The sequence below is a fragment of the Lycium barbarum genome, chromosome 7 (assembly GCF_019175385.1).
Source record: "Lycium barbarum isolate Lr01 chromosome 7, ASM1917538v2, whole genome shotgun sequence".
NCBI classification, from domain to species: domain Eukaryota; kingdom Viridiplantae; phylum Streptophyta; class Magnoliopsida; order Solanales; family Solanaceae; genus Lycium; species Lycium barbarum.
Window position 1 is genome coordinate 15659758 of NC_083343.1, and position 24875 is coordinate 15684632.

General features: G+C 34.9%; 2 protein-coding genes across 2 annotated transcripts; both read right to left on the reverse strand.

The window, feature by feature from the left end:
- Positions 1 to 1435: 1435 nt before the first annotated feature.
- Positions 1436 to 9926, reverse strand: LOC132603205 (RNA-binding KH domain-containing protein PEPPER-like). The gene is made up of 6 exons (XM_060316145.1): positions 9532 to 9926; positions 4977 to 5235; positions 4742 to 4890; positions 4270 to 4653; positions 2316 to 2516; positions 1436 to 1957 (listed from the first exon to the last, which is right to left on the reverse strand). Exons 1-6 carry the CDS (start codon positions 9871 to 9873, stop codon positions 1766 to 1768), a joined length of 1527 nt encoding a protein of 508 aa, XP_060172128.1. The 5' UTR covers positions 9874 to 9926; the 3' UTR covers positions 1436 to 1765.
- A 7448-nt stretch (positions 9927 to 17374) lies between these two features.
- On the reverse strand, positions 17375 to 23095 carry LOC132603206 (uncharacterized membrane protein At1g16860-like). Its single transcript, XM_060316146.1, has 5 exons — positions 22924 to 23095; positions 20317 to 21305; positions 19440 to 19595; positions 18283 to 18494; positions 17375 to 17949 (listed from the first exon to the last, which is right to left on the reverse strand). The coding sequence occupies exons 2-5, from the start codon at positions 21172 to 21174 to the stop codon at positions 17757 to 17759; spliced, it is 1419 nt and encodes a 472-aa protein (XP_060172129.1). The 5' UTR covers positions 21175 to 21305; positions 22924 to 23095; the 3' UTR covers positions 17375 to 17756.
- Between the last annotated feature and the right edge of the window lie 1780 nt (positions 23096 to 24875).

A 24875-nucleotide genomic window follows, 5' to 3' on the forward strand; every position in this document is an offset into this window, starting at 1 on the left:
TGTGGTATTTAATTTTTGGCCTTCAACATTGATGGCGCACCATAATTCTAAATTTTGCTCGGCTATTTCACGTATAACTTGAGATAAAAATATTACATAAAGTATGTCGAGTAAGAATATGCAGCAGGAGCAAAATTAAAGACCACATATATAAGGGACAAAAATTAAAGACCATTGCGTTTGAAGGACAATTCGGGCAAACTTGTTAGTACTACTAGTGCTGTTTGCCGTCGGGAAATTTGCACGATAGTCCTTCTTTGAGGGTGGTCTTTAATTTTTGTCCCTCAAATTGCTGGTTGTTAATTTTTATCATTCGCCTAAAATACCCCAAGGTTCTGAGTTCGAACCCTAACTTAGTTATAAAAATAAAATAAAATTGGCAGGGTAAGACTTTGCAAAAAAGTCCGCCTTGTGCAGAAAACTTTACCTTTAGACATAAATAAAAGTCCGCCCAATTTATACCCAATAAGAAAATAAATTGTAGACTTGTTTGAGTAAAGTCAGAGTTATACCCTTAAAAGAGTTTCATGGTCATTTCAAATTAGGGATTAAGCCGAAAAGTTACTATTGGTAATGTAAAATTTAGAGCGTAACAGTCAAAATTTAAAAATATGGTTCGAAAGCAATTAATTTACCGGTGAACTGCAATTAAAGTTTAACTTCGAATATAAAGTGCTTTATATTCTAAAGCTTCTTTTCGGTGTCAAACGCTTCAACTATTGTATCAAAATAAATGATATGCACATGTCAAATTACAAGAATTAAACATTATTTGGAGGAATATTAAAAAAAATAAAAAAGTGATTATATGCTTTATGTACATGTCCTCTTTTTCTTCCACTTTTGTTATTAAGTGGTTATGCTAGCAAGCTTCTCCTCGCCAAAAGGTCTTAAAGCAATGATCATCATCAACTCTTGAAATTTATATTGATCAATAATTTTCCACATTTATTGTTTCACAAAATAAATTTACTTCCAAAACAATAGTGGTTTACCGCCTTTTGGGGGGTCATATGTTGCAGAATGACCATAACATTTGAAAATAAGTTTAGGCGTTCAAACGAAAAGCTCCAAGAATATCTAACTGATTAAAGGCAAAAGGCATATTAAAGTGCTATTGCAGGAAGCAAACAAAAGAAAACTATTTCAAGGGTTAATTTATAATTATCAAGATTTTTCTCATGTCCTCACCCAAAATTTGAGCTTATTGAAGAAAAAGCTCTCAGTAGGAAGCGTTTTATCCCTTAGTAGACCTATTAGCGCGATTTCTGATTAGTCAAGTATTCTCAAGTTAATAAATTCCGAATACCGGACATTTAAAAGAAGGAAAAAAATAGAAACAAAGAGCATAGCTGCCTTTTCCAAACACTATACAGAACAAAATTTGACAAGGTTCATTCATGGGAAAATTTGTGAAAAACTAACACCACTCACGCGAGGCAATGTCAACTGATCATTTTTTGTGAAGTGGCAAGTTGCAATATCATTTACAAAACAAAGGTTTAAAAAAATTAAATAAACTAAAGATAATACTTTGAGAGAACCATACAGTACTTGACCATATTACACTAGCAAAATTCAATGGTATCATATCGACACACATGTAAGACTACAAGCTATGGTAAGCTACTGAAAAGCTATCAATACATTGCTGTAATCGACATCAGATTAACAAAGCATCATGAACCACATGCAGTTGCTTCAGTGTTTGCTCTGGCACCAAACAGGACGGGAAGTACAAGTGCTAAGACTCAGCCTATTCCGTTCATGACCTGTAGCTATTGTACCCTCCTCCTGCACCGAATGATGATCCATAGCCACCGCCATATTGCTGTCCGCCGTATGAAGATGAGGGGTAGGACCCACTGCCTAGGTTAGAGTAAGAAGACTGCCTTGAGCCTGTATCTAACTGGCCATAACTGCTCGGAAGTGATTCTTTGTGGCTACCCATAAATTCCTATAATGAGGATTCATTCATCAGTTGCTTTGCAATTCGGAAGAACACTATGGAATGCCTCAATCTCATATTATTTAGAAATTATTACATATTTGGACCACTCCAAAAAATAATGGCCAGTAAATGTATATGCCTTGTATATTAAGTATAAATATACATATGATATACATAGCCAGTGTATAGGTTTTGTATATTTAGGCTAGCGCCCGTAATTAATTTTGGTCAACGGGCCAAAAATGAAAAAAGCACTATTATTTACAGGTTTTAAATGCATGCATAAAAGATGTGTGGAGTATTTACATATCGATTTGATTTCTTTTTGATATTTTCTTCATAAAAAGAGGAAATTGAGATTTACCTGCATAAGTTGCTGGGCTGTCTGAACCTGTGATGACGACCCTTTTATTTCCACCGTGATTTCATCAGCTAAGCCCCTACTTTCTTGAACTGTAAGAATGGCACCACTAGTACGTCGTATATAAGCAATATTAGCTCCCCCAATGCCAATGATATCTTCTGCAAAAGCTAGTGGTATTTGCATTTGAACGGTTTGGGAAATCTGGAAGGAAAAACAAGATAAGGTCACCAAAGAATAGTATATTGTTTTTGACATAACAGAGTAACATTTCACACATTGAAGAAAACTTATATTTAGCATAAGAAGCCGGTGAAGAGTAATTACGATTTTACAGATCTAGGGTTTATAGACCAGAAAACATATGCAACTAATCACAACTTATGACCCCAGTTAAGACAACATACTACTGCATATAATCAACTTGTGATGATTAGTTAAGTGTAGCAAAGAAAATTACTAATTTGCTAGCACTTCACCCTTCCGAATAAAACCATAAAAGTCACCATCAGTGTGTATTTCACCAAATGTAGAGTCTCACTTAACAACGTCACTATTAATATTTTGGATTGTATAAATGTCACTATTTATCTTATTAGTTTAAGTAGGCGTTTGGCCATGAAAATCAAATATTTTCACTTTATGTGGAAATTTGAAGCTCAAGTTGTGTTTTTTTTTTTTTTATGACATGGGAACCCGAGTTGTGTTTGGTTATAATTTTTGAAAAGAATATTTGGTTGTTTGAATGACTTGACTTGAGTTTGCTTATTTTGAACAAGAATTACAAAAAAATCACCGGAAAGAAAAAGGGTGCTAAGAATAATTTCCCAAGAAAGTCAAACAACAAAAGTAGAAAAAAAGTGCTATCATAAACATGGAAAAGAATCTATTCACAAAAAGAAGCTACGTGAATGCAAACATCCAAGACATTATCAGTTTATCTTTTTTTTTTCTTTTTTTTAAATAGTCGTGATGAAAGATAGGGTAGAGAGGTTGTTACCAACAGATCCTCGGCTCAAAAAAATCATTTTTCAGAACACGTTTGAAGATAAGATGAAAAGAAAAAGATTACTTTCCGACAAAAACTTTAACGTTTCGCTTTACTTTCAACACTCCACACAAACTAAATAATGAATTAACTTTGAGTTCTTTTCTTTTTTACTTTGAAGAAGAAATACTAAAAGATCACTGCAAAGAAAGATGGTGCTAAGATTCTTTTCCCCAGAAAGTCAATAGCAATTGCGCGCTGTACAAAGATAAGCGCTTATTGTTATAAACACGGAGAGGAATCCATTCTCATAAAAGAGGTACAGGAATGCAAATATCTAGGACTTCATCCGTTTAGCTTGAATTGGCACCAGAAGGGAAATCGAAAGTTAATGTAACAATGACCGGAAACACAATGCTCAGGGAGAAGAGGGACTCACTGCCTGACTTTCCGACCCCGACAAAAAGGAAGAAAAGAGGACCTCTTGAAACAGCGAGTGAAAATTCAATGATCAACAGAGGTACTTATACTTGGACAAGATGCCCATAAAGAAAAGACCAGAGCAGGATTCTTTTGGAACAGAAATTTGATGTCCAAAGGAAGAATCTAATATTCACACACTAATACCACAACGAAAAAAGACAACAAAAGGTTTTGAAAACTGTTTTGCTCGAAAAGTCGCCAAAGAGATGGTGCCACAGACCCACGGGAACAGTCACCAAAAAAAGTAAGACGAGAATAACTTATTAAAGGAAAGATAAATGTTGGATCAGACAGTCTGATTCCCCCGACCATAGGCAAAAACTAATTAAGTCTCCATAAAGATTGTATAAGCTATAATACCATGTGAAAATAGACGAGGAGAAATGTTTCTATCATACCATGTGAAAATAGACGAGGAGAAATGTTTTTGGTTAAAAACATATACAACAGCTCCATAATGTAAAGTCAAATGCTAAAGCCACAAACCTGAGTAATAACAGAATTCCCAGCACGACCAACACCTGAAGTGCGAGTTCCAGAAAGTGCAGGATCTTGTCCATACAATGAAAGTGCAGGGTCTTTCCCATACAGTGAAAGTCCAGCAGGATGATAGTGTGAGTCCAACTGGCTTTCGCGTTCAGAAAATTGAGAATCCCTCTTTGTTGGAGGTGGATAATCACCAAGTCCTTGTCGGGGTGGATAATCACCAAGTCCTTGTCGAGGAGGATAGTCACCAAGTCCTTGTCGAGGAGGATAATCACCAAGTCCTTGTCGAGGAGGATAATCACCAAGTCCCGCTCGTGAGGTGCTAAGCATCGTCCTCTCGGACCAAGGCTCAGCTTCGCGCTCCTGAACGGCAGGTGCATTGTACTGCAGAAAGAACAGGTTAACAAGGATAAGCACATCAAAGAACATTGATATCCTAACAAACTGACAAAAGAAACAGACATAAACTTACGCTCTTTTCAAACAAAGGAAGAACGCTATGATCCACCAAGAACTTTCTAAGGTGCCCAATCACTGATTCCAAAGCTTTAAGAACCTTAAGAGCTTCACCTTGAATTTCCACAATTTTCTCATCCGGAGTCGCATAGATTGACATCTCATCTGCGTACATAGATTAAAGCAAACCCTATTAACTTACTAATTCTAGTAATTAAAGGAGTAATAGAATAAAGACTGCAAAGAAATACCATTGGAAAGAACTCGAATGGAGGCACCAGTGTTTTGCTGGATAGGCTTGATTAAAGACCCTTGCTTTCCTATTAAGTTCACAGCTTGTGTTGATGCTACAAGTAGTCTGATGGAGCAGAATGCAGCCCCAGCAGCTCCAGGTAGGTCGCCATCACCTTCACCTTCGGACAGTCCACTGACACGTCTGAATATTCTTATTACAGCATCCATCGCAGGGGATAATGCTGCCTCGGGTTCTTCTTTCCCCGATATTAGAACCTATGACATTGTTTATGGAGACTATCATAAAGACTACTTAATCAAAGAGAGGGCAGAACAGAATAAGTAGGTCGGAAGCCTTCACAACAGCAAATATTGAATAATGATAGCTGGAAAGAATGATAGCCAATGAAGCATCTTAAGAGCGAGAAACAAAGAATAAAATGCAAACTTCACAAGAAAATAAGTAACAATCACTTTTCCCCTTTCAATTAGTCCTATTACAGGGATGGACAGTAATTTTTAAATCTAAAACCTACGTCTGTCACACATATCTTCAACCCCTTAATTGTTCCACACCATTAGCCCCTTAAAGTAAAAAAGAGAAAACACAAAAGGTCAATAAATCTTTTTTTTTAATAAGTACAAAAGATCAATAATCTTTCTTGTAGCTCAAGCGGCATCACAAAATATGCTGCAAGAAACTGACTTTCTTTTGAGCTTGGAACTAATTTATGGTGGTACATATGTAAGATATGTAAGAATTAGTTTCTCATGCGCAACAGTTCTGTCATCTCCTTAAAACCAAGATGTATTCCATGTCATGACACGTGTTTGCACTAAACAAATCACTTCGAACAGAACTTTTGGTTCTCCTATGTGAAGACTTGTTATTCCTTTTTTTGAAAACTCAATACTTCTTGAAGTCGGAAAGGATAATTAGAAGGTTAATGGATCTACTGTAATTGGCTGTTCACGCTGCTTCCAGTTACTTTTTTTGTATCAGGTCGCTACTTCAAGTGATTCATATGATATCTAGAATTAGGATAGAGTTTATCAAAATACCTCACTTGAGAAAAAGAAGTGTCCACCCCTTTTGCCATGAAGAGAAGTTCTATTGATTCTTCCCTTCGTTTCTTTCTGGGATAACATTATTACAACTTACCCAAAAGGATTTATGACAGATCATGCAGATACAGGAAAGTTCTTACTTCAACATCAAAACACAGATCATAGATCACACAGACCAGCTTATAAGCTGTTTTTTGGTTTTTTAGGTGTTTGGCAAACCAGCTTATAAGCTAAAAAAGTGCTTAGAATAAACCAAAAAAAAAAAAAGTTGGGGTGACCCAACTTATTTTTTTTGGCTTATAAGCTGTTTTTTGGTCAAACCAGCTTATAAGCCACTTTTTTAAGCTAAGCCAAATGGGCTCATAGTAGTCTCATTTTTGCAGCCATAGCAGAGGAAAACAATTCAAAAGAACTCTTGGAGTGGTCGTCCATTGACCCAACCATTAAAATTTGCATAGTCTAAAAGAAGTGTCTGTTTGTGGATGATGTTTTGATTGCATATACAAGTTGGCACAAATCAAGGAAGTCTAATGACTCAAGATTATTATTTTTATTTTGATCGGTTCTATTGAATCAAGATATAAAAGCAAGTACATATCAGGACAGCATTTTGAAGATGCAGAAAGCAAATACTACACATAAATAACACCATCTGACTAGCAAACAAAGCAGTTGGCAATGGCTATGTTTTTATAATAAGAATTACAAAAGAATCCAAGAAAACATTAATGTTACAATGAGAGCAAATCTATCTTTTTTCTTTGATAAGCGAGAGAAATCCACCGGGACCAGAGGCGCATGGTTCGAAGCTCAGTGAATAATGGGTCCATCCCTCCAATCTTCTCCACTTAAATACCAAACTTTTGTTTGCAGCAAGATTCAAACTAGTGACAAGAATTCTATCTTGTCAAAGCATTTTTTTGTTTTTGAGACTTGTAACAGTTAATCTATATATCCACAGGTGTGCCACATCAAAATATGTACTCCCCCAACAAAAGGTTACATTTACAGGATTGATCTCTACAGTTTTCTATTCTTACAAGAGATCTAACACATCAAAAATATCTTCTGTCTGACCTAGAATTTCCTTTTTTTTTTTTGGTCATCTATAGATTGCTTTGACTAGATAACTGTTTCCTTAATATCTACCAAATTTCAGGTAATCTATTCTTCTAAAGAGCAAGCATGCAACATCTACCCATTATACAGAAATGCAAGGTTTTGTAAAGACGATACCCTAACTTCACAGTTTCCCAGCTAAATACCTCAAGTTGGTTAGAGCACATGTTTGACCAGGCTTATGTGATGTTACTTTAGCTGACTTGTATAATGCGTGTGGTTTCTCTTCTCACAGTAAGATTAAGAAACCAAATGTTCACGATCATTGCTCTGCCTTTTGCTTCACCACTCGCTCCCTCAATCTTTTTGTTTTTTCGTTATTTCAGTTTTCCATCTAAATCTTACCTCAGAATTAGCCTTTGACATTCATCTTCAAAGACATTCATTGCACTTCAAATCAGAGGCGGAGCCAGGATTTGATGTTTATGGGTTTGGAATTTTAGTTTTTTAGAGTTCTTGAGTTCTTAATTAATAATTTATATATGTTCAATAGATTTTTAATACAAATATAAGGTTTTGACTAAAGCTACTGGGTTTGGCCGAACCCACACCAGATGAGCTAGCTCCGCCCCTGCTTCAAATGGATGTTTTACCGAAGGTTTGAAAGTGGAGCGAATAGCGAATCTGAAATTTCACACCTTGGCAAAGCTTCTCCTCATTTTTAAACTCTCTATTGGCTGGTTTTATTTTCGTGAACTTCCATTAGCTTAACGTTTTAAAAATCTCCACCAAGTACTTCCAATAACTCGTTGGTGTAATACTTAGGCCTCTCTTCATTATCATTCTGAGAAACTTCATCACTAAAACCAGATCATATTCAACATGAAAAAAACAGTTGAGCCAGTTCCTTACATCTAGCATTTTCTCTTCTTCCTTTTGTGTGGCAGGTGTCGGGGGCACGGGATGGAGGGTCCCATAGAGGAGTCATGCCACGAAAAATAGGCAGATCTACATAGAGGGATTAACTTGTGTACTAAGTTGTACTCCAGTCACGCGACTCAAACTTTCTAAACCCTTAATGCTTATTAAGGCATAAAAATCAAATGTATAGCCCAGCAAAGGAAACCAGTCAAAATTTAATATTCAAGAAGCCTGAACTTGAGAATTGTATGGTAAAAATCCTACTTTTCATCTTGAGTTGCAAAATTTGATCTTTGTCCCATCCTTCCCTTCCCCTACTTCCAATCTGGTGTCATACTTCCTCTCTTCCTTTTAACTAGTTTAAGAAGTTCATTCAACTAGTGTAATATATCAATGGCAGTGGCAGAGCAAGGATTCTAGCAAGGAGATACAAACATATGCAAGATTGCACCTTAAATTTGAATATCTTACCTACAACATATTCCATTAGAATTTCACTTATGGCAAGGTAGGGCTGGCTAATGGTTAAAATTAGAAAGTAACCATCCAATCCCATTAGACATGGTTGGATAACTGACTTCTTAAAATGGATCAAATATGGATACTATCCATATTTTTTTTTGATTAAGCACCGGGTGTCCGGGTCTCTTTGAGCCCCGACTAATCCCGGGGGTGCACAGGCCCTCGGCAAGGAGTTTCCCGCAAGTGCACCACGGGTAATTCAGGGTTTTACCCCAGTCTGATGGCCCTCAGAAATTGTTTGCACCCAGTGGGTTTCGAACTTGAGACCTTGAAAGGGAGCACCCCAAGGCTCAAGCCAATTACCACCAGGCCAACCCCTGAGGATACTATCCATATTATCCACTAAAAAAATGCATATCCAGATGGACAGTATGGTTATTCATATCATCAATACCCACTTGTCTGCTCGTAATTTTTCAAAAGTTCTTGCTTTCTGAGAGTCTAAGCTTATTTTGGCTTTTAGCTTGTGTTCTCACCTCACTATTCCTGAAATCATGTATTGTCGAATATTTTATCCGTTTTTGTTTAACCCAATTTCGACCACCCATATCCAATGCCAGCCGCCCGTTTGCCACTCCTATGTCAAGGGAACTCAAAAAGATTATACTCCCTCCGTTTCAATTTATGTGAACCTATTTCTTTTTCAGTCCATACCAAAAAGAATAACTCATTTCCATGTTTGGAAACAAATTACCTTTATGCAATGATTTATAGCCACACAAAATATACGTGCCTCATTTTACACCCCAAGTTCAAAAGTCTTCTCTTTTTTCTTACACTTTGTGCGCAGTCAACTATATTTTTCTCATTTTGTCTTTGCTTATTACCTTATAATCCTATTTTACCCTTTACCCTCCCTTTTTTATAATAGCTTTATCCCGTACCCTACTTATGTGTGGCATTAACGATACAATCTATCCAAATATTGCATACATCAAAACAATACAATACAACACATTATGAAACAAAGTGTAAGGATACGCGACGAAAAGGGTAACTTACAATGCGATCAGGCGAAGAAACAGGCCCATCAAGAACGCGAATCTTCGCCCCAGTTTCTTCACACATCTTCTTAACAAGCTCACCTTTTCTCCCAATAATACTACCAACTTTAAGCACAGGTACAACCAACCTAAAAACACAACTACCAGGCCAACCAGGCCACTTTGGTTTCTCTACTGAAACAACCTCTGTAGTAGTAGTAGTAGCTGGTTCATCCTTTAGTGTTTCTTCTTGTATTATTTGAGGATTTTGAGGTTCTTGGTTTGTTTCCAAGGTTGTTGTAATAAGGGTTTCTTGTTCTTGCACAGAGCCATTTTGGGTTTGTTCTTCTGTGGAAGCCATTGTAGGGAAGTACTAGGGTTTAGGGTAAAGTTTTTGGAAAAGAGAAAGAGAATAGGAGGATATGGAGGATTTTATAGTGGTGGAGATTCTCACGTGCATAACACGTGTTTTTTTTTTTTTTTTTTGGAGATAATTTCAATAATATACGATCTAACATAAAATATTAAATTCACGTTGTCATATTTTTAATTTACATCCATATAGCCAACTTTTTTTGTAACAGTGTTTATACACTTGATGTACAACATTGTATGCTTACTATAGACAATATATCAAACATTGTATAAAAGGGTCATTTCATGTAATATTGGTAATATGAGTCCTTTTGGTAAATATTTTCTCCAAATAGATATAGAGTGTTACTTTTACTTTTTTTTTTTCAATAATAAATAGTTTTAGCAGGAGTCCGCAACTTAAATGACTCAAAAAATGACATTTGAGACCAAAATAACCAATTAAAAAAAATGACATAAGTACTTTTGAGCGGTCAATAGGACTAAACTGTAAATTTTACAGTTTAGTCCTATTGCGAACTAAATTAGTGTGCAATATAGGTATAAAAAAAGGCCCCAACCCTTTGTTCATTGGTCAAAAGTTTTGTTCACGTTTTTTTCGTACTTTAACCAAAGATTAGTCGTGTTTCAAAACGCTGGAATATCAATATTTTATATAGAACCTTATATCTTTTTCTGTGAACAATAATGTAGGCTCAACACATCAAGTAGAGTCCGAAACCAAAATGACCCAAAACAAAATCTTTTAAACCGAAATACCCAACAAAAAAAAGGTTACATAACTATTGTTACTGCGCTAAACCAAATTGTCTCTCTCCTATAGCGTAGTATTTTACTGCGCTATAGTAGTCCACCATAAAACCCGATCGGCCCCACCACTGGTCCCTCCAGTGGCGTTAAAAAAATTCAAAAATGCCATTGGAGGCGATTTTAGGTGGTCCCCACATAAAATAAAATAAAATGTCGTTTTCTATAATTTTCGTCGGGAAAGTTTAGATTCTTGGTATATTCAAGTCAAGGAGCAAGATTCTAAGCTCGAATTGTGGGAAAAAAGCGGCGTACAACTCGATTAACACAATTCTACAAAAAATCTTCGATTAAGATTTTCTACTATGAACTTTTGTTATTAATTTGTTATATACATTATATTGTACGCATGTTTAACATTTAATCGTCGTTAATTTTCAAAAAAAAATCAAATTTCATTTATTTATTTTTGGTTTGATCGGCAGGGCAGTGGCTTTTGCCACTGTTCCCTTTTTTTTTTTTTTTGGCAAATTCATTAATTGTTAAATGTGTATGAATTGTTAATTTATTAAATGTTTATGAATTGTTAAGTTGTTATATGTTTATGAGTTTTTAATTTTTTAATTGTTTATGAATGGTTAATTGTTAATGAATTATTATTTTGTTAATTGATATTTGTTAAATATTGATTATGAATTAATTAGTTGTTAAATATTGGTTATGAATTGAAAGAAGTTGATTGTTAATGAATTATTATTTTGGTAAGACTTTGTTTGGATGATTGATATGTATTATTTCATAATGTATCATATTGTGTTGTACCGTATAGGACCAAATCAGTCGTTATATAAAATAGGACATTTCGTCGTTACAAAACGATAGATTTAATGATACGATATAATAAAATTAAATCAACCATCCAAACAAGTTGTAAATGATTATGAATTGTTAAATCTCTATTATTTTAAAGCATGAATATATATATATATATATATATATATATATATATATATATATATATATATATATATATATATATATATATATATGTGTTAAATAAAAAAAGATTATCTAAAAAAGAATAGTTAAAGTTCTTTTTTTCATAAATACATAAGTTAACGATAAAAATGTATAGTTTGTAGGAAAATATGTCGTCGACGAATATACTCTTTTAGTCTAACTTTATCATAGTTGTGTTGGCTATTTGGTCAACTAAAAATATATCACATATTCAAAATAGAGTTCTAAACAAATATTACTGCTGAATTTCGATTCCCAAACTAATTAACTTAAAAGTCTTTGCCATCAAATAATTCAAAACTAATTAACTTAAAAGTATTTGCCATCACATATGTGTCCTTACTATCACATATTAAATTTACTGCACATTTAATATGACGAAAGTTATAATTATTTTCTTCCAATATTTGGTTGGAGAGTGAAAACTATTTTTGGAAAAGACTAGAGACTACATACCCCCAACATATAGTAATATCATATTATGTTAATTATGCCAATGTTATTTTATTTATTTGTGAAATTGTTTATCCCGTGTTAATTATTCACAAGATATAATACAACATCATTCACATATTCCCTACAAATTATTAATTAGTTAATATAATTTATTTTTCATTTCAAGAATAATGACTAATCTAGTTTGTATGAGGCATTGGTAAGTTTATCGTATTTAGATTTATTTAATTGCATTAATTTTTAAACTTTTTTTTTTGCTGTTGAACACAAATGCAGCTGGTGGTCGTACAACGATTACGCTATTAGGGTTAGAACATATACCTTACCCCGGGCTTGCGGGGCTTGCGTCGGAGATGGTACGGGTATCCGAGAATGGTATCCGGCAGGCAGGAGAGATTAGGCGCATGCAGGAACCTGTTTATGAGGCTGGGTATCAACCAGCGCCAAGAGGAGGATCGGGTGCTCCCAGAGAAGGAGGTCGTGCTACCAGAGGACGCCGTGCTGTTAGAGGACGTCGTGCGCATAGAGGACGCGGTGCTGCTGCTAGAGGACTTAGTGGTGGAGGACACCATTTGGTAGATGAAGCAGATGAGGCCGATCCCATTTTAGAGGTCGATCCCCTTCTAGTCCATCCGTAGCTGTTCCAGGCCGGTGGCAGCTCACCTTGGGACTCACCTACATTTACGCCGGCGCTCCTACTTGCTGAGATACCTGGGTCTTCATCACAGCCGAGCCAAAATGCATACGTGGAGGAGCGTGATAACGTCGATTGGGCGGCGTTACGCGCTTCATTAGCTAATGAGCGGCCTGTGAAGAATTTAGAGGGAGCCAGGATTCTTGACTTCGATGAGTTTTTGATCCCGGTTAGTATTTAAAATACTTATTTGTTCATTTAAATGACTTATTTTAAATATATATGTTACTCATTATTTAGTAATATTTTATATTTTAGGATTCGGCGCCAGCGGGTCTAGCAAAGCCACCCACTCAGGCATTTTCTCATGGGCTTGCCGAGCCAACGCTGTCTTCCCATGTGACTGTCGAGCCACAGGTAAGCTTTTTATTAAAATTAGTTTTATTCAATATAAGGTCAATATTTAAATTACATATTTGATTATTTAAAGTACTTATTTTAAATATGTATGTTACTTATTATTTCATTTTTTTTTCATATTTTAGAATTCGACGCCAGTGGGTCCACATGAGTGACCCATTTAGGAGCCTTCTCATCAGCCTGTCGAGGCAGAGGTGTCTTCTCATGAGACTACTGAGGCACAAGTAAGATTTTTACTTAAAATCATCCTAAATTGATAATAAAAAAAAACGTGACACATTCGAAATAAAGTTAAGCATTAATTTAAAAATAACACGAAACCCTAAAAGATAAATAACGTAAAGCTAATGACTACAAGTCTTCAAACAAAAAAGGACTCCGAGCACTTTTCAACCACTAAAACGACAATCCAAACTTTTGCGTATCCTTGAAGTATTGAGCTTACCTTATTAATCGTACAAATATAAGTAGGGTTCTATATAAAATATTGAAGTTCTGAAGTCTCAAAGCATGATTAATGTACGGCTAAACTACGTAAAGAAGTGTGAAAATGTAACAAGAGTTGTTCTGGGAAAATGGTGGACTCCTATAGCGCAGTAAAATACTGAGCTATAGGAGAGAGAGAATTTGGTTTAGCGCAGTATTTTAATGCGCTAAAGCACTTAACGGATCCGTCATGGTTAAGTGCTTTAGCGCAGTAAAATACTGTGCTAAAGGTAGTTATGTGACCTTTTTTTTTTGTTGAGGTATTTTGGTTCAAAAGATTTTTTTTAGGGTCATTTTGGTTCTGGACTCCATCAAGTATACCTATACGTTTGGATTGTCGTTTTAGGGGTTGTAAAGTAGCCCCAAGTAAGTTTTTTTGTTGGAAATTTGTTATCTTTAGGTTTAATGTTTTTTCTATAAGGTTTTGATTCATTTAGGACATCGCATGAGTTATTATTAACCGACAATAAAAACTAAGATAACTAATTATCATTAAGAAAATAATATAAAAAAATATATAATATTAACAAAAAATGTACATTTTATTTCCAAATGCACAATCTTCATCCTCCTAGGTCCCACATGTGAAAGCCTTTAGAATAACCTTAGGCCGAAGACGAACCCACCCCACCACCCCTACCACCCTCAACATCATCTCCATCCCTTTTCTTTCTCTTAATCCGTATATGCTCTATGACATGATCATCTTGCCTTCCTTTCCTTGAGCCCTTGTTCAAAATATGCTTCCTATGGGAGATGACGGTGATCGAAATGTCATCAGTTTCAGGAGATGATTCAATTTCAGCAGGAGACAAGTCCACAGGCACAGAAGAATGAACTTGAAATAACATATAAACAATTTAGTTTAGATTTATTCTAAATTAAACATGAAATAACATATAATCAATTAATTAATACATTATTTTGTTGTAAAAAATCAAACATGTGCGTCGATGGACTCTTGAGATGGATGGTGAGAGGGCTCCTGAGCTGACTCCTCAGCGGTCTCCCGAGCAGGCCCCGAAACCGGAGATGTAGATGGTGCTTGAGCTGGAGCTAGAACCTAAGAAATAAAAAATTATATAATAATTAGTATAATATTTTAATTTGTTTAAACAATTATTTTAAACACTTACATCTTTGGCTTGGAAACATGTCGAAGTCCTCAAATAAGGACTCGAAGTCCAGCTCCGTGTCACCCTGCAGATCACGAACTGACCGCTCACCCTGCGGATGACAAACTGACGACTATGCAGACAATGGCCAAAGCATGTGATTTGAAAATAAATCTCGATTATATAGAGGTGTTGACGGTCTGCCCCGTTTTTATACCTATATTGCGCACTAATTGAGTGCGTAATAGGAATTAAATTTTGCATAAGCAATCATGTTTGGTTGCATACTTTTACTATGTATAAAAGTCAACACGCCTAATATCGTGTTTAGTTTGCAATTTAGAAATCCGCATAATTAAGAAGAGCACTTGTACAAGTTAAGAGGAAATCTAATTATTATTATATGCAAATAAAATATAGAATAACTAAATCCTGCATGTATAATCCATGTATAAAATAACATAGATTCTCTCATATTAATCTCTGCATTACTAATAACTGCATAACTCTAACGAGTAACCAAACAACCCCTAACTGAATTCTGAGGCCAATCAAACAATTTTTCGGAATGATGTTTCACCTAAATTCTTGAAATGTTTCGGTAAACAATAGTAAGTAAAAATATATTACAATATATTTTGAATGACAATAGTAAGCAAAATTATACTAGAGTGAAATGTGACAAATATTTAAACGTCAATTACAAAACATTTATCACTCCTGGTAATTTGATTTGCGAACAAGTTATTTTTTATATTAACACAAGATTTGAGTGTGTACGACATAAGAAGAGATTGTAAAATAATTCATAATACGGAAAAAATATAATTGTAATGCATGTATTTTGATATTGATGTTATAACTTGTAACTTTTATTTTAAGGATATTAGGGGCTTTTTTGGCATTAGTTCATTACAGGACATGCTTATAATTGTTCCATTAATTAGTTACTCATTTTGGTGATAATTTTGAAATATTGAGAGGAAAAATCTTCTCATTTGTTCTTTGAATAACTTTTAATCTTCGCAAGGTAATTCGAGACATTGCCAAGATTTCTTTGCTGTGATAAACCTGATTGGTTTTCTATTTAGTAGGCATTTGTACATGCAATTTGAAATCACGGTTTGAAATTAGCATTTGGACATGTGATTTCATCTCATGAGATGAAATCTCAAATCATCCAAAAAGGCATAATTTGGAGTTTCAAACTATGTCCAAACGGCAAGTCCGAGATTCACCGTTCCCATATGTAGGATTGACAGGTTGAATTACATTTCAGTTTGGATTTTGCAAACTAATGTGTTGTTTGAAAGTAACAAAGTTTACGATTTTCACACTAGTTATTGCGTTAGTTTAATCGACTCAAATTTTTTTAGTTTAAATTGCATTATAATAACAATTCTTATTGTTATAATTATTCTTGTTATTGTTGTTTGAAAGCAACAAGGTTTACAATTTCCACACTAGTTATTGCGTTAGTTTAATCGACTCAAATCTTTTTTAGTTTAAATTGCATTATAATAACAATTATTAGTGTTATAATTATTCTTGTTATTGTTGTTTGAAAGTAACAAGGTTTACGATTTCCACACTAGTTACTGCGTTAGTTTAATCGACTCAAATCTTTTTTAGTTTAAATTGCATTATAATAACAATTATTATTGTTATAGTTATTCTTGTTATTGTTATTACTATAATTATTATTCTTATTATCTATTTTTCAATTAATGTCCATTGCAAGCCATAAAATTCGGAGTAGTTAAATATTTTGCTATTAATCCTTAAGTAACAACGTAAATACGCAACTGTTTACGATAATAGTCTAAATAAATTCCAATAACCACCTTCTACTATTTTTGCGGCTTTGCTTAATTAATTCCTTCTAAGGTCAAGATTGCTAAATTGTAAGTTGAAATCACATTTGCAGTTTATTGACACATTAATAACTAAATAACCGCATCCGAGAGTTCATTCATTGTTAGAAAGCCGAATCGTGTCACACCAAATGGAGCAAGACAATTTTCAAGCATCTAACATGCTATTTGAGAATTTAAAGAGTTTGATTTAAACAAGTAAATTAAACCCTCATAACATACAAAAATCAAGTAGTTTGAGACAGGAGTAGTAGTCAAGAAGACAAAGTGATTTTGGTCGATTGAAAACCATATACATAGAGTGTAAAAGCTAGAAATACTTGATCTAGCATCCGACTCCAAAAAAAGAGGTGTCCAGTGCACTAAGCTCCCGCTATACATAGAAAACCATATAGAGAGAAGCTAGAAATACTTGATCTAGCATCAAACTCCAGTGCAGTCGGGTGCATAAGCTTTCGCTATGCACGAGCCTGGTACACTAAGCTTGATCTAGCATCAAGCTCGAAAAACGAGTAAACCTGTGCACTAAGGTCCCGCTATACACAGGTCCCGATGCATTAAGCTCCTGCTATGCACAAGTTTGGGTGCACTAAGCTTCCGCTATGCACGGGTACCGGTGCACTAAACTTGATCTAGCATCAAACTCCAATTGTATCAAGAATGTCAATTTTTTTTTTTCCTTGTCTGAACTTCAAAGCATCAACTTTTCAATATGCAATTAGCAGCAACAACATATTTCTGCAAGTGGGAGTGAGTTCATTGCTAGAACAACAGCCTTGAAAGTGGCTAAGAGGCCACAAAAGAATTCATCAAACCAAATAAACATACCTTGTTTTTTTCAGGACAAACAGATTTTGACAAGCCCCCACATGAATAAAAATATATAAAAGTTCTCTAGCCATAAGAACTCCCTCAAAAATATCCTCATTAATCGACACGTTTCCTCTATAATAATAATAATCACACCAACACCATTACGGGCAATAGGAAAAAAAAAAAAAAAAAAGGATTGACAAACTATACACCTTGTTAACCGAGTGGAGACGCCATCCTCATTACTACGGAAAAGAGGATTTTGCAACAACTTTCATACCAAAAACAGTAGGGCCTTCATCGGCTACACTGGAATGACATCAATCTTTGAACTGTCCTCGCATCTCAGTACAACGCCATCCAGACTGGCTGGAAGAATGCATTTAGCCCATTGACATCCTGTTGAAAACGGCTCAGGCGGAGGAACAATCATTAGGACATTATCATTTCGTTGGACAACTCCCATTACACTGACCGTGCTACCTTCTTTTATATACCTGATTGCAAATGTAGATGAGAAAAGAGTCAAGAGTGACACTACATTTTCACAAAGACAATATAAGGTGGGGATCTGCATCTAGATGTTATTAAGGCTTTTTTCACTTTTGGCCCGTCGGCCAAAATTAAGGGCACTATCCAAAATATACAAAAACTATACCCTGTTATAGTATATTTTGTGTATATAATCTGTATATTATATGTATATTTATATCTTTTTTTTTTAATTTACCAAAACTATACATTTGTTGACTATTATTCTTTTGAGCGGTCCAAAAATATAATTGTCCCATATTATTATGCACAATTGTTTAAAATTGTCAAAATCATACCCTTCTTTCAATCGCATTATTCTGTCATCACTGGATAGATTTCTGGCAGTTAGCCACCTGATAAAATCGGGGGACATGTCCCTATTTGATGGATTGATGTCCACAACAACAGATTCATCAACATAAGGGGTCACTCTTGCACCATATCCAGTTTTCACCAATGCCCTTAATCCAGATTGGAAGTCAGAGATGTAGAAATCCGTAACATGCCTCTGCACATAGAAAAGAAGAAAAGCAGCATATAAAGCCTTTAGTTTTGTGATTACTCGTATGTTAAGAAGCATATCAAGCCTTTAGTTTTACTGTAATCATATGTTTGCTTCATCCCCAACATGTAAGGCTTACATTAAATTAAACCGCGCTTTCCTCACATGATTAACACAATAGTTTTTTATTAATGAAGATCAACACGATAATTTCATAGGAGATAAAATGCTGGGTAGTAAGATTTATAAATTATAACTCCCTTTGTTTCAATTTGTTTGTTTTACTTTACTTTTTAGTCTGTTTAAAAAATAATGCCAATTTCTCTATTTAGTAACTCTTCACATCCAGCATCCTACATGGCATAGACCACAAGATTCAGAGGGCATTTTAGTACATTATACAACTCATTAGTTTAAGACCACACAATAAAAAAGTCTTATTTATTTTCTTAAACGCCGTGCTGAGTCAAACTAAGGAAAACAAATTGAAACGGAGGGAGTAATCTTTTTGAGTTGAGAGTATCTTGGTAAGTTGCCACTCTGAAATATATTTTCAGGAAATCAAGGCAAGTGCCTTTTATGCAAGGCTTTGGAGTCGTCCTGCTATTTATGGAGACCTACTTCATTGAAATCAAGAAATAGGAAGTCGCCTAAGCTGGATTCTGCTTCATGTTAGGTGAGAAATTACTTGTTATGTCATGTAGTTCTATGCCCTTTTTTTCCCGAAAAGGAATGTAGTTCTATGATATCTTTGATACACTCTCTAGACAAAGCCAGCAGATGAGTCTATCTTGACTCATTTTTTGACAATGGAGAGTTTACCTTGACTCATAGAAGCTTCTTTTACTTCACTCACTTAGAAGGTAACAGCGAGATGGTTCCAACTGATCACTCAAAAAAAAAAAAAAGTATTTCCAAATGAATAAAAAGGCGTGTTATATATCTTCCCACCTCCAGGGAACGAAGGCCCCAAGTGAAACGACGATGTTCTGGATTGGCAGCTTTTGAATCCCAACCCCGGTATTCGTATAAGCTAGTGGATGTATAAACACATCTAGGAACCTTCTGGAATGCAGATTCCAGAGGAACATTTCCACATGTAACTACCTGTAAATCCATAAAGTAATAGTTAAGACATAATATCCGGAGAGTTTAATTTCCAGGATCCAACAGAGACAGGGTTAGAGTTATGGAAAATGCAAACAACAATAACATTAATAAACTACTCGCGAGAGCATTTTAAAATTTTCAAGGAGCTGAACTGACCTACAAAGAAGCTTATAGAAATAGAGCACAGAATTGACTCCAACTATAATTGTCCTAAACAGCAAGTAGAAATGTTTGCACAACTGTGTTACAGATCCTCTCTAGTATATGATTTATCTATACACAGCAAAGGTGAAAGTTGCATAACAGACATGACAAACTTTATGGTCATTTCCTTTTTTTAAGTCTCCATTGACCAAAATATATCATCAAAGTATTGGGCCAATTGACCAAAATATATCATCAAAGTATTGGGCCAACTAACTAAATTGAACGTCCAGAATTTTAAAATCCTATTACCCCAAACTTTTAGCTCTTCAATTTCTTATCGCAAATATTGGTCTTTGTTGGTTCCCACCTACTCAGAGGAAGAATTTCCTTATACTGATAATGGTAAATACCTATACGTATGCGCGCTTGTGTCTATAACTTCTGACTATGATTAGCGGTATCATTAAAATACAGCAACCATAATATTCAAGTGAGTAATATTGTCTAGAATATGAATAGTGATAACTGAAAATGCGCAGAATGAATTTTGCATTATCAAGAAAATACTTACACCAGATACTTTAACAAATTGACCATCTTTTGCAGTTCTAAGCTCAGCATCAGGGTACTGAGAAATGAAACCAACAATAGCACTTCTTCCATAACAAGTATTCCATGTGAATACTGCAGCAACAATGGCAAAGAGGATAACAACAACGACAAGCAGAATGGGATTGTGAACAGCACCAAGAATAAATCCACCAGCAATAAATCCCATCACAAATAGAAGAATTATAGACCAAAGTATTGACTTCGGGAAGCTCTTTCGGAAGGAATATTCTTCACCATGGCTTAGCTTAGTAACCGCCTGGTTATTAACAATAGAACTCTGTAGCTTGATTGAGCCAGTGGAATCCAACGGACCTGACACCTTCCGCGGAGCACCAGCTGAATTTAGTGGGCCTGAAGAAATGGGCCCGGATGTAATGAGGCCCGTGGTAGGTAGAACTGGAGGAATCGGGCCAGAATTTTGGCGGGAACCAACAGGAGCCCCTCCAGGTTGGGGCCCACTCGACTTCCTTATAGGCTCCCCGTGTTTATTTAGAGGCCCAGAGTTTGTCTTTTTCAAAGAAACAGATCCAGTACCACCAGAAACCATGCGGTTGCTTGAGTTTAGTTGACCGGAATGAGAAGCAGCACCACCAAATGATCCCGTTCTTGTTGGGGCATTGTTAATAGGTCCGGATTTCCGTGCCCCTCCAGTTGGGATATCAAACATTTTCCCGAGTTCTCCGGACTTTTTGATATCACCACCAGTATAAGGCATGGCAACTGAACTCATAGTTGGAGCCTTTTCTTTTGGCTGTTCAGGCCGGCCAGATACATAAAGGCCATTGCCCAACTTATGAGATGGGAACCGAGAACCCATTAGGCCAACCTAACTATATCAGCAGATGCCAATTGCAATGCACGTACACAACAGCGTTTATTCACGAATAGAAACTTGATAACAGGCTCTAAAACCACCTCAGTGGACCAATTTCACCAGTAACGTTATACCTATTCAACAGAAGCACCATATAAGCATCTCATCGCATAAGATAAAAACAAAAAGCATCAAAGGTATGATCAGCCTTTTATATCTCATGCTTAACTTCAAATTTAAATACTTCAAGCTTAACTTCAATAATAAAAAAATTATTATTTAGGCAAAATTAAGAGTAGTTTGACTAACAAAGGAAGTAAACACCAATAGAAGTATCAACTATTTTCCAATTTGCAACTAATGAGCAAGAGAAAATGACTAACAAGAATGAGAAGCGGGAAAATGAAAAGAGATCTGAAGATGTTGTAAACCATTATAGAATACCCGTATTCTCAATTTTTTTTTTTAATTGAACCACTTAGTCTGGGATAGAAGGAGATACAATAGAGCAGTGGCCTTAAACAGTATTCACAACATACAGATCTGGATATCTTTTCCAAATTGCAATCAATGGAGACAAGCAAATCTGAAGTATATATATCTCTTTCAATCAGTTCTATTAAAAGGTCTCCTTGAATAACAGTAGTAAGCTATTAACATCCTTAAACTAACTATGTGGTGGGTGTTCACACAGCAACCCGACTGCAGAGACCAAAATTTACAAAAATCAAATAAAGATTCAATTTTTACACACAAAATAAGAGTCCCAAAGACCAAAATGTTCAAAACCCAAATAAAGATTCAATTTTCACACTCAAGAAAAAGTCTCAAATCAGGATCCAAGAAAACCCAAATCAGCAAAATGGGCAAAAAGAATCTACCATGTATAGAAATACTGAAAATCATCCCATAAAATCAACACCCCTTGTACTAAATCAAGAAAAGCAGATATACTCAACAACCCAAAAGAGATCAGAGATCAAGAAAGCTCAAAACTCAAATAAAGATTCCATTTTTAAACACAAACAAAAGTCCCAAATCAGCAAAATGGGTAAAAATACTGAAAATCACCCATAAAATTGTACTAAATCAAGAAAACAAAAACACCCCACAATCACATTCCTAACAAAAAGGTTAATGCACAAAACAGAGAAACAGATCAAGAAAGCTCAAAACTCAAATAAACATTCCATTTTTACACACAAAAAATGTCCTAAATCAGGATCCAAGAAAACCCAAAATACTGAAAATCACTCCATAAAATCAACCCCCCTTGTACTAAAATCAAGAAAACAAAAACAGCCCACACTCACATTCCTAACAAAAAGGCTAATGCACAAAACAGAAGAAACAGATCACAAACTCAAAAACTCAACATAAAGATTCCATTTTCAACCTCAAAAAATGTCCCAAATCAGGATCCAAGAAACCCCAAATCAGCATAAATACTGAAAATTCTACTAAATCAAGAGAGCAAAAACAGCCCACACTCACATTCCTAACAAAAAGATCACTGCACAAAACAGAAGAAACAGATCACAAAGCTCAAAAGATATAAAGATTCCATTTTTACACAAAAAAAAAATGTTCCCAATCAGAATCCAAGTAACCCCAAATCACCCCATAAAATCAACAACCCTTTGTACTAATCAAGAAAGCAAAAACACCCCACACTCACATTCCTAACAAAAAGGTCATTTCACAAAACAAAGCTCAAAAACACTTGTCATTTCAAGAAAATGTGAAGGGTACCTTTGGACAAAATGAGTTGGTAATAATAGCAAGGAGTTGTAACATGATGTTTGGATCAAGAAACCAGTTTGTTTAACATGGGATTTGAGATATGATAAAGCAGTAGGAGTAGTTGTTGTGTTGGTGGGTGTGGGGTTTGAGTAAAAGGGGTAAAGTGGGGGTGGGGGTAAAAGGGGGGTGGGGGTATATGGTGGTCTTTGGTGGTTTTGTTTGCTGAGGGAAAAGTGTTTAAGGAGAGGAAAACTTAAAAATAAAAAATAAAACAAATTGAAATTAAAAATTAAAAAAAAAAAAAAATGAAAAGTGGAAACTGAAAATGGACCCTCCACCTTCCTTTTCCGTTCTGGTGGTTCTCTCAAATGAGATGTGAAATGACAATTTTACCCTTCAAAGTAAAGTTATATTTCTGTTTGCCATTGGATTTTTGCTCTAAGTTTGGAAAACTTCCCAAAAGGGAATCAATGATGATGAAATTTAGGGATCTGTCATTTATAAATTTTGAGTTAGTTACAATAACATCCCTGTAATATGAGTCATTTTCAGATGCATCCCTTGTATTTGAAAATTAATCACTTAAACCCCTTATAATATAGAAATCCTACACTTGCACCTATGAGGTTTATCCGTAAGAGTTAAGACCGTAACTATGTATATTAATATATAATTATTAAAATTATAAATAAGAAGTTTTTACGTATTTACTTTTATGAAATTTAATAAAGAAAATAAACATTTTTGTTAAAATATTTTTATTCACATATTTGATTGAAATAGAGAATAAACGTTTTTGAAAGATGTATCTTCTAAAACTTATAAATAAGAAGAAATGAACAAAAATTACTTAATAAGATATACCAACTATTTGTTACTATTACTTTCCTACACTTTAAACATGTAAATTATTTATATTATATTAATTATAAGATTTCTCATTTTTATTTTAGTTTTTTTCAAAGAAGAAAAATTTAGAAAAGAAAATCTAGGATCCAACTTCTAAGAGAATATGAATACAACAACAACAACAACAACCCAGTGAAATCTCATATCGTGGGGTTTCTAAGAGAATATGAATGAGGGATGAAAATTATTCAACCCATAGAAGAGAAATCAAATTTTGAATAAAGAGGTATATAGTAACATCTTTTTTTGTTTATTGAATATTTTGGTGGATGATTTTCGTTAGGAGGCGCTTTGATTTTCAAATAATTGATGGAATAATTACACGTACCTCTTTAATATTTAGAATTGAAATATTCAACATGTTTCACCGGAGGATATTTTATATCGTTACTACAGAATATTTTGAAAAAATAGACTTGTATAATAAGTTCTTACTAGAGAGTAGAGACCATTTGAAAGGTATTATACGGGTCAAAGCATTAGGAATGTGAGTGTGACGCTATATAATTACCGACATATTATGATATTAATTTGAATAAATAATTATATGCACTCGATATTTACATTAAAGCATGCTACAACAACAACAACATACCCAGTATAATTTCACAAATTGGGTCTAAGGAGGGTAAGATGTACGCAGACCATACCTCTACCTTTATGTGATAGAGAGACTTTTTTCCGATAGACCCTCAACTCAAAAAGAAATATAATCGATGCAGAAATGTAGAAAAAAAAAAAGGGACAGCAATATAGTCAAATGAATAAAATAAATGCAGTAACATATATCAATACACATTAGCGGAAAAAAAACTACGCGACCACCCTAAATCATACGATAACAACTCTATTACCTGCTAACCATCTACCCTAATTCTCGACCTCCACACCCTCCTATCCAAGGTTATGTCGCCAGTCAATTAGAGCTCTGTCATATCCCGTCTAATCACTTCCCCCCAATTCTTCTTCGGTCTACCTCTACCTCTCCTAACTCCTTCTATAGCCAACCTCTCACACCTCCTCACTGGTACATCCTCGCACCTCCTCTTCAC

Excerpts from the sequence above, each read along its gene's own strand:
- LOC132603205 (XM_060316145.1), bottom strand. The coding sequence starts at position 9,873 with ATGGCTTCCACAGAAGAACAAACCCAAAATGGCTCTGTGCAAGAACAA. Across the intron at positions 5,236-9,531 it reads TTTCTTCGCCTGATCGCATT|GTTCTAATATCGGGGAAAGA; the intron begins GTAAGTTACCCT and ends ACAATGTCATAG. Across the intron at positions 1,958-2,315 it reads CAGCCCAGCAACTTATGCAG|GAATTTATGGGTAGCCACAA; the intron begins GTAAATCTCAAT and ends TCCTCATTATAG.
- LOC132603206 (XM_060316146.1), bottom strand. The coding sequence starts at position 21,174 with ATGGGTTCTCGGTTCCCATCTCATAAGTTGGGCAATGGCCTTTATGTA. Across the intron at positions 19,596-20,316 it reads AATTTGTTAAAGTATCTGGT|GTAGTTACATGTGGAAATGT; the intron begins GTAAGTATTTTC and ends ATGGATTTACAG. Across the intron at positions 18,495-19,439 it reads GGGGCCTTCGTTCCCTGGAG|AGGCATGTTACGGATTTCTA; the intron begins GTGGGAAGATAT and ends TTCTATGTGCAG.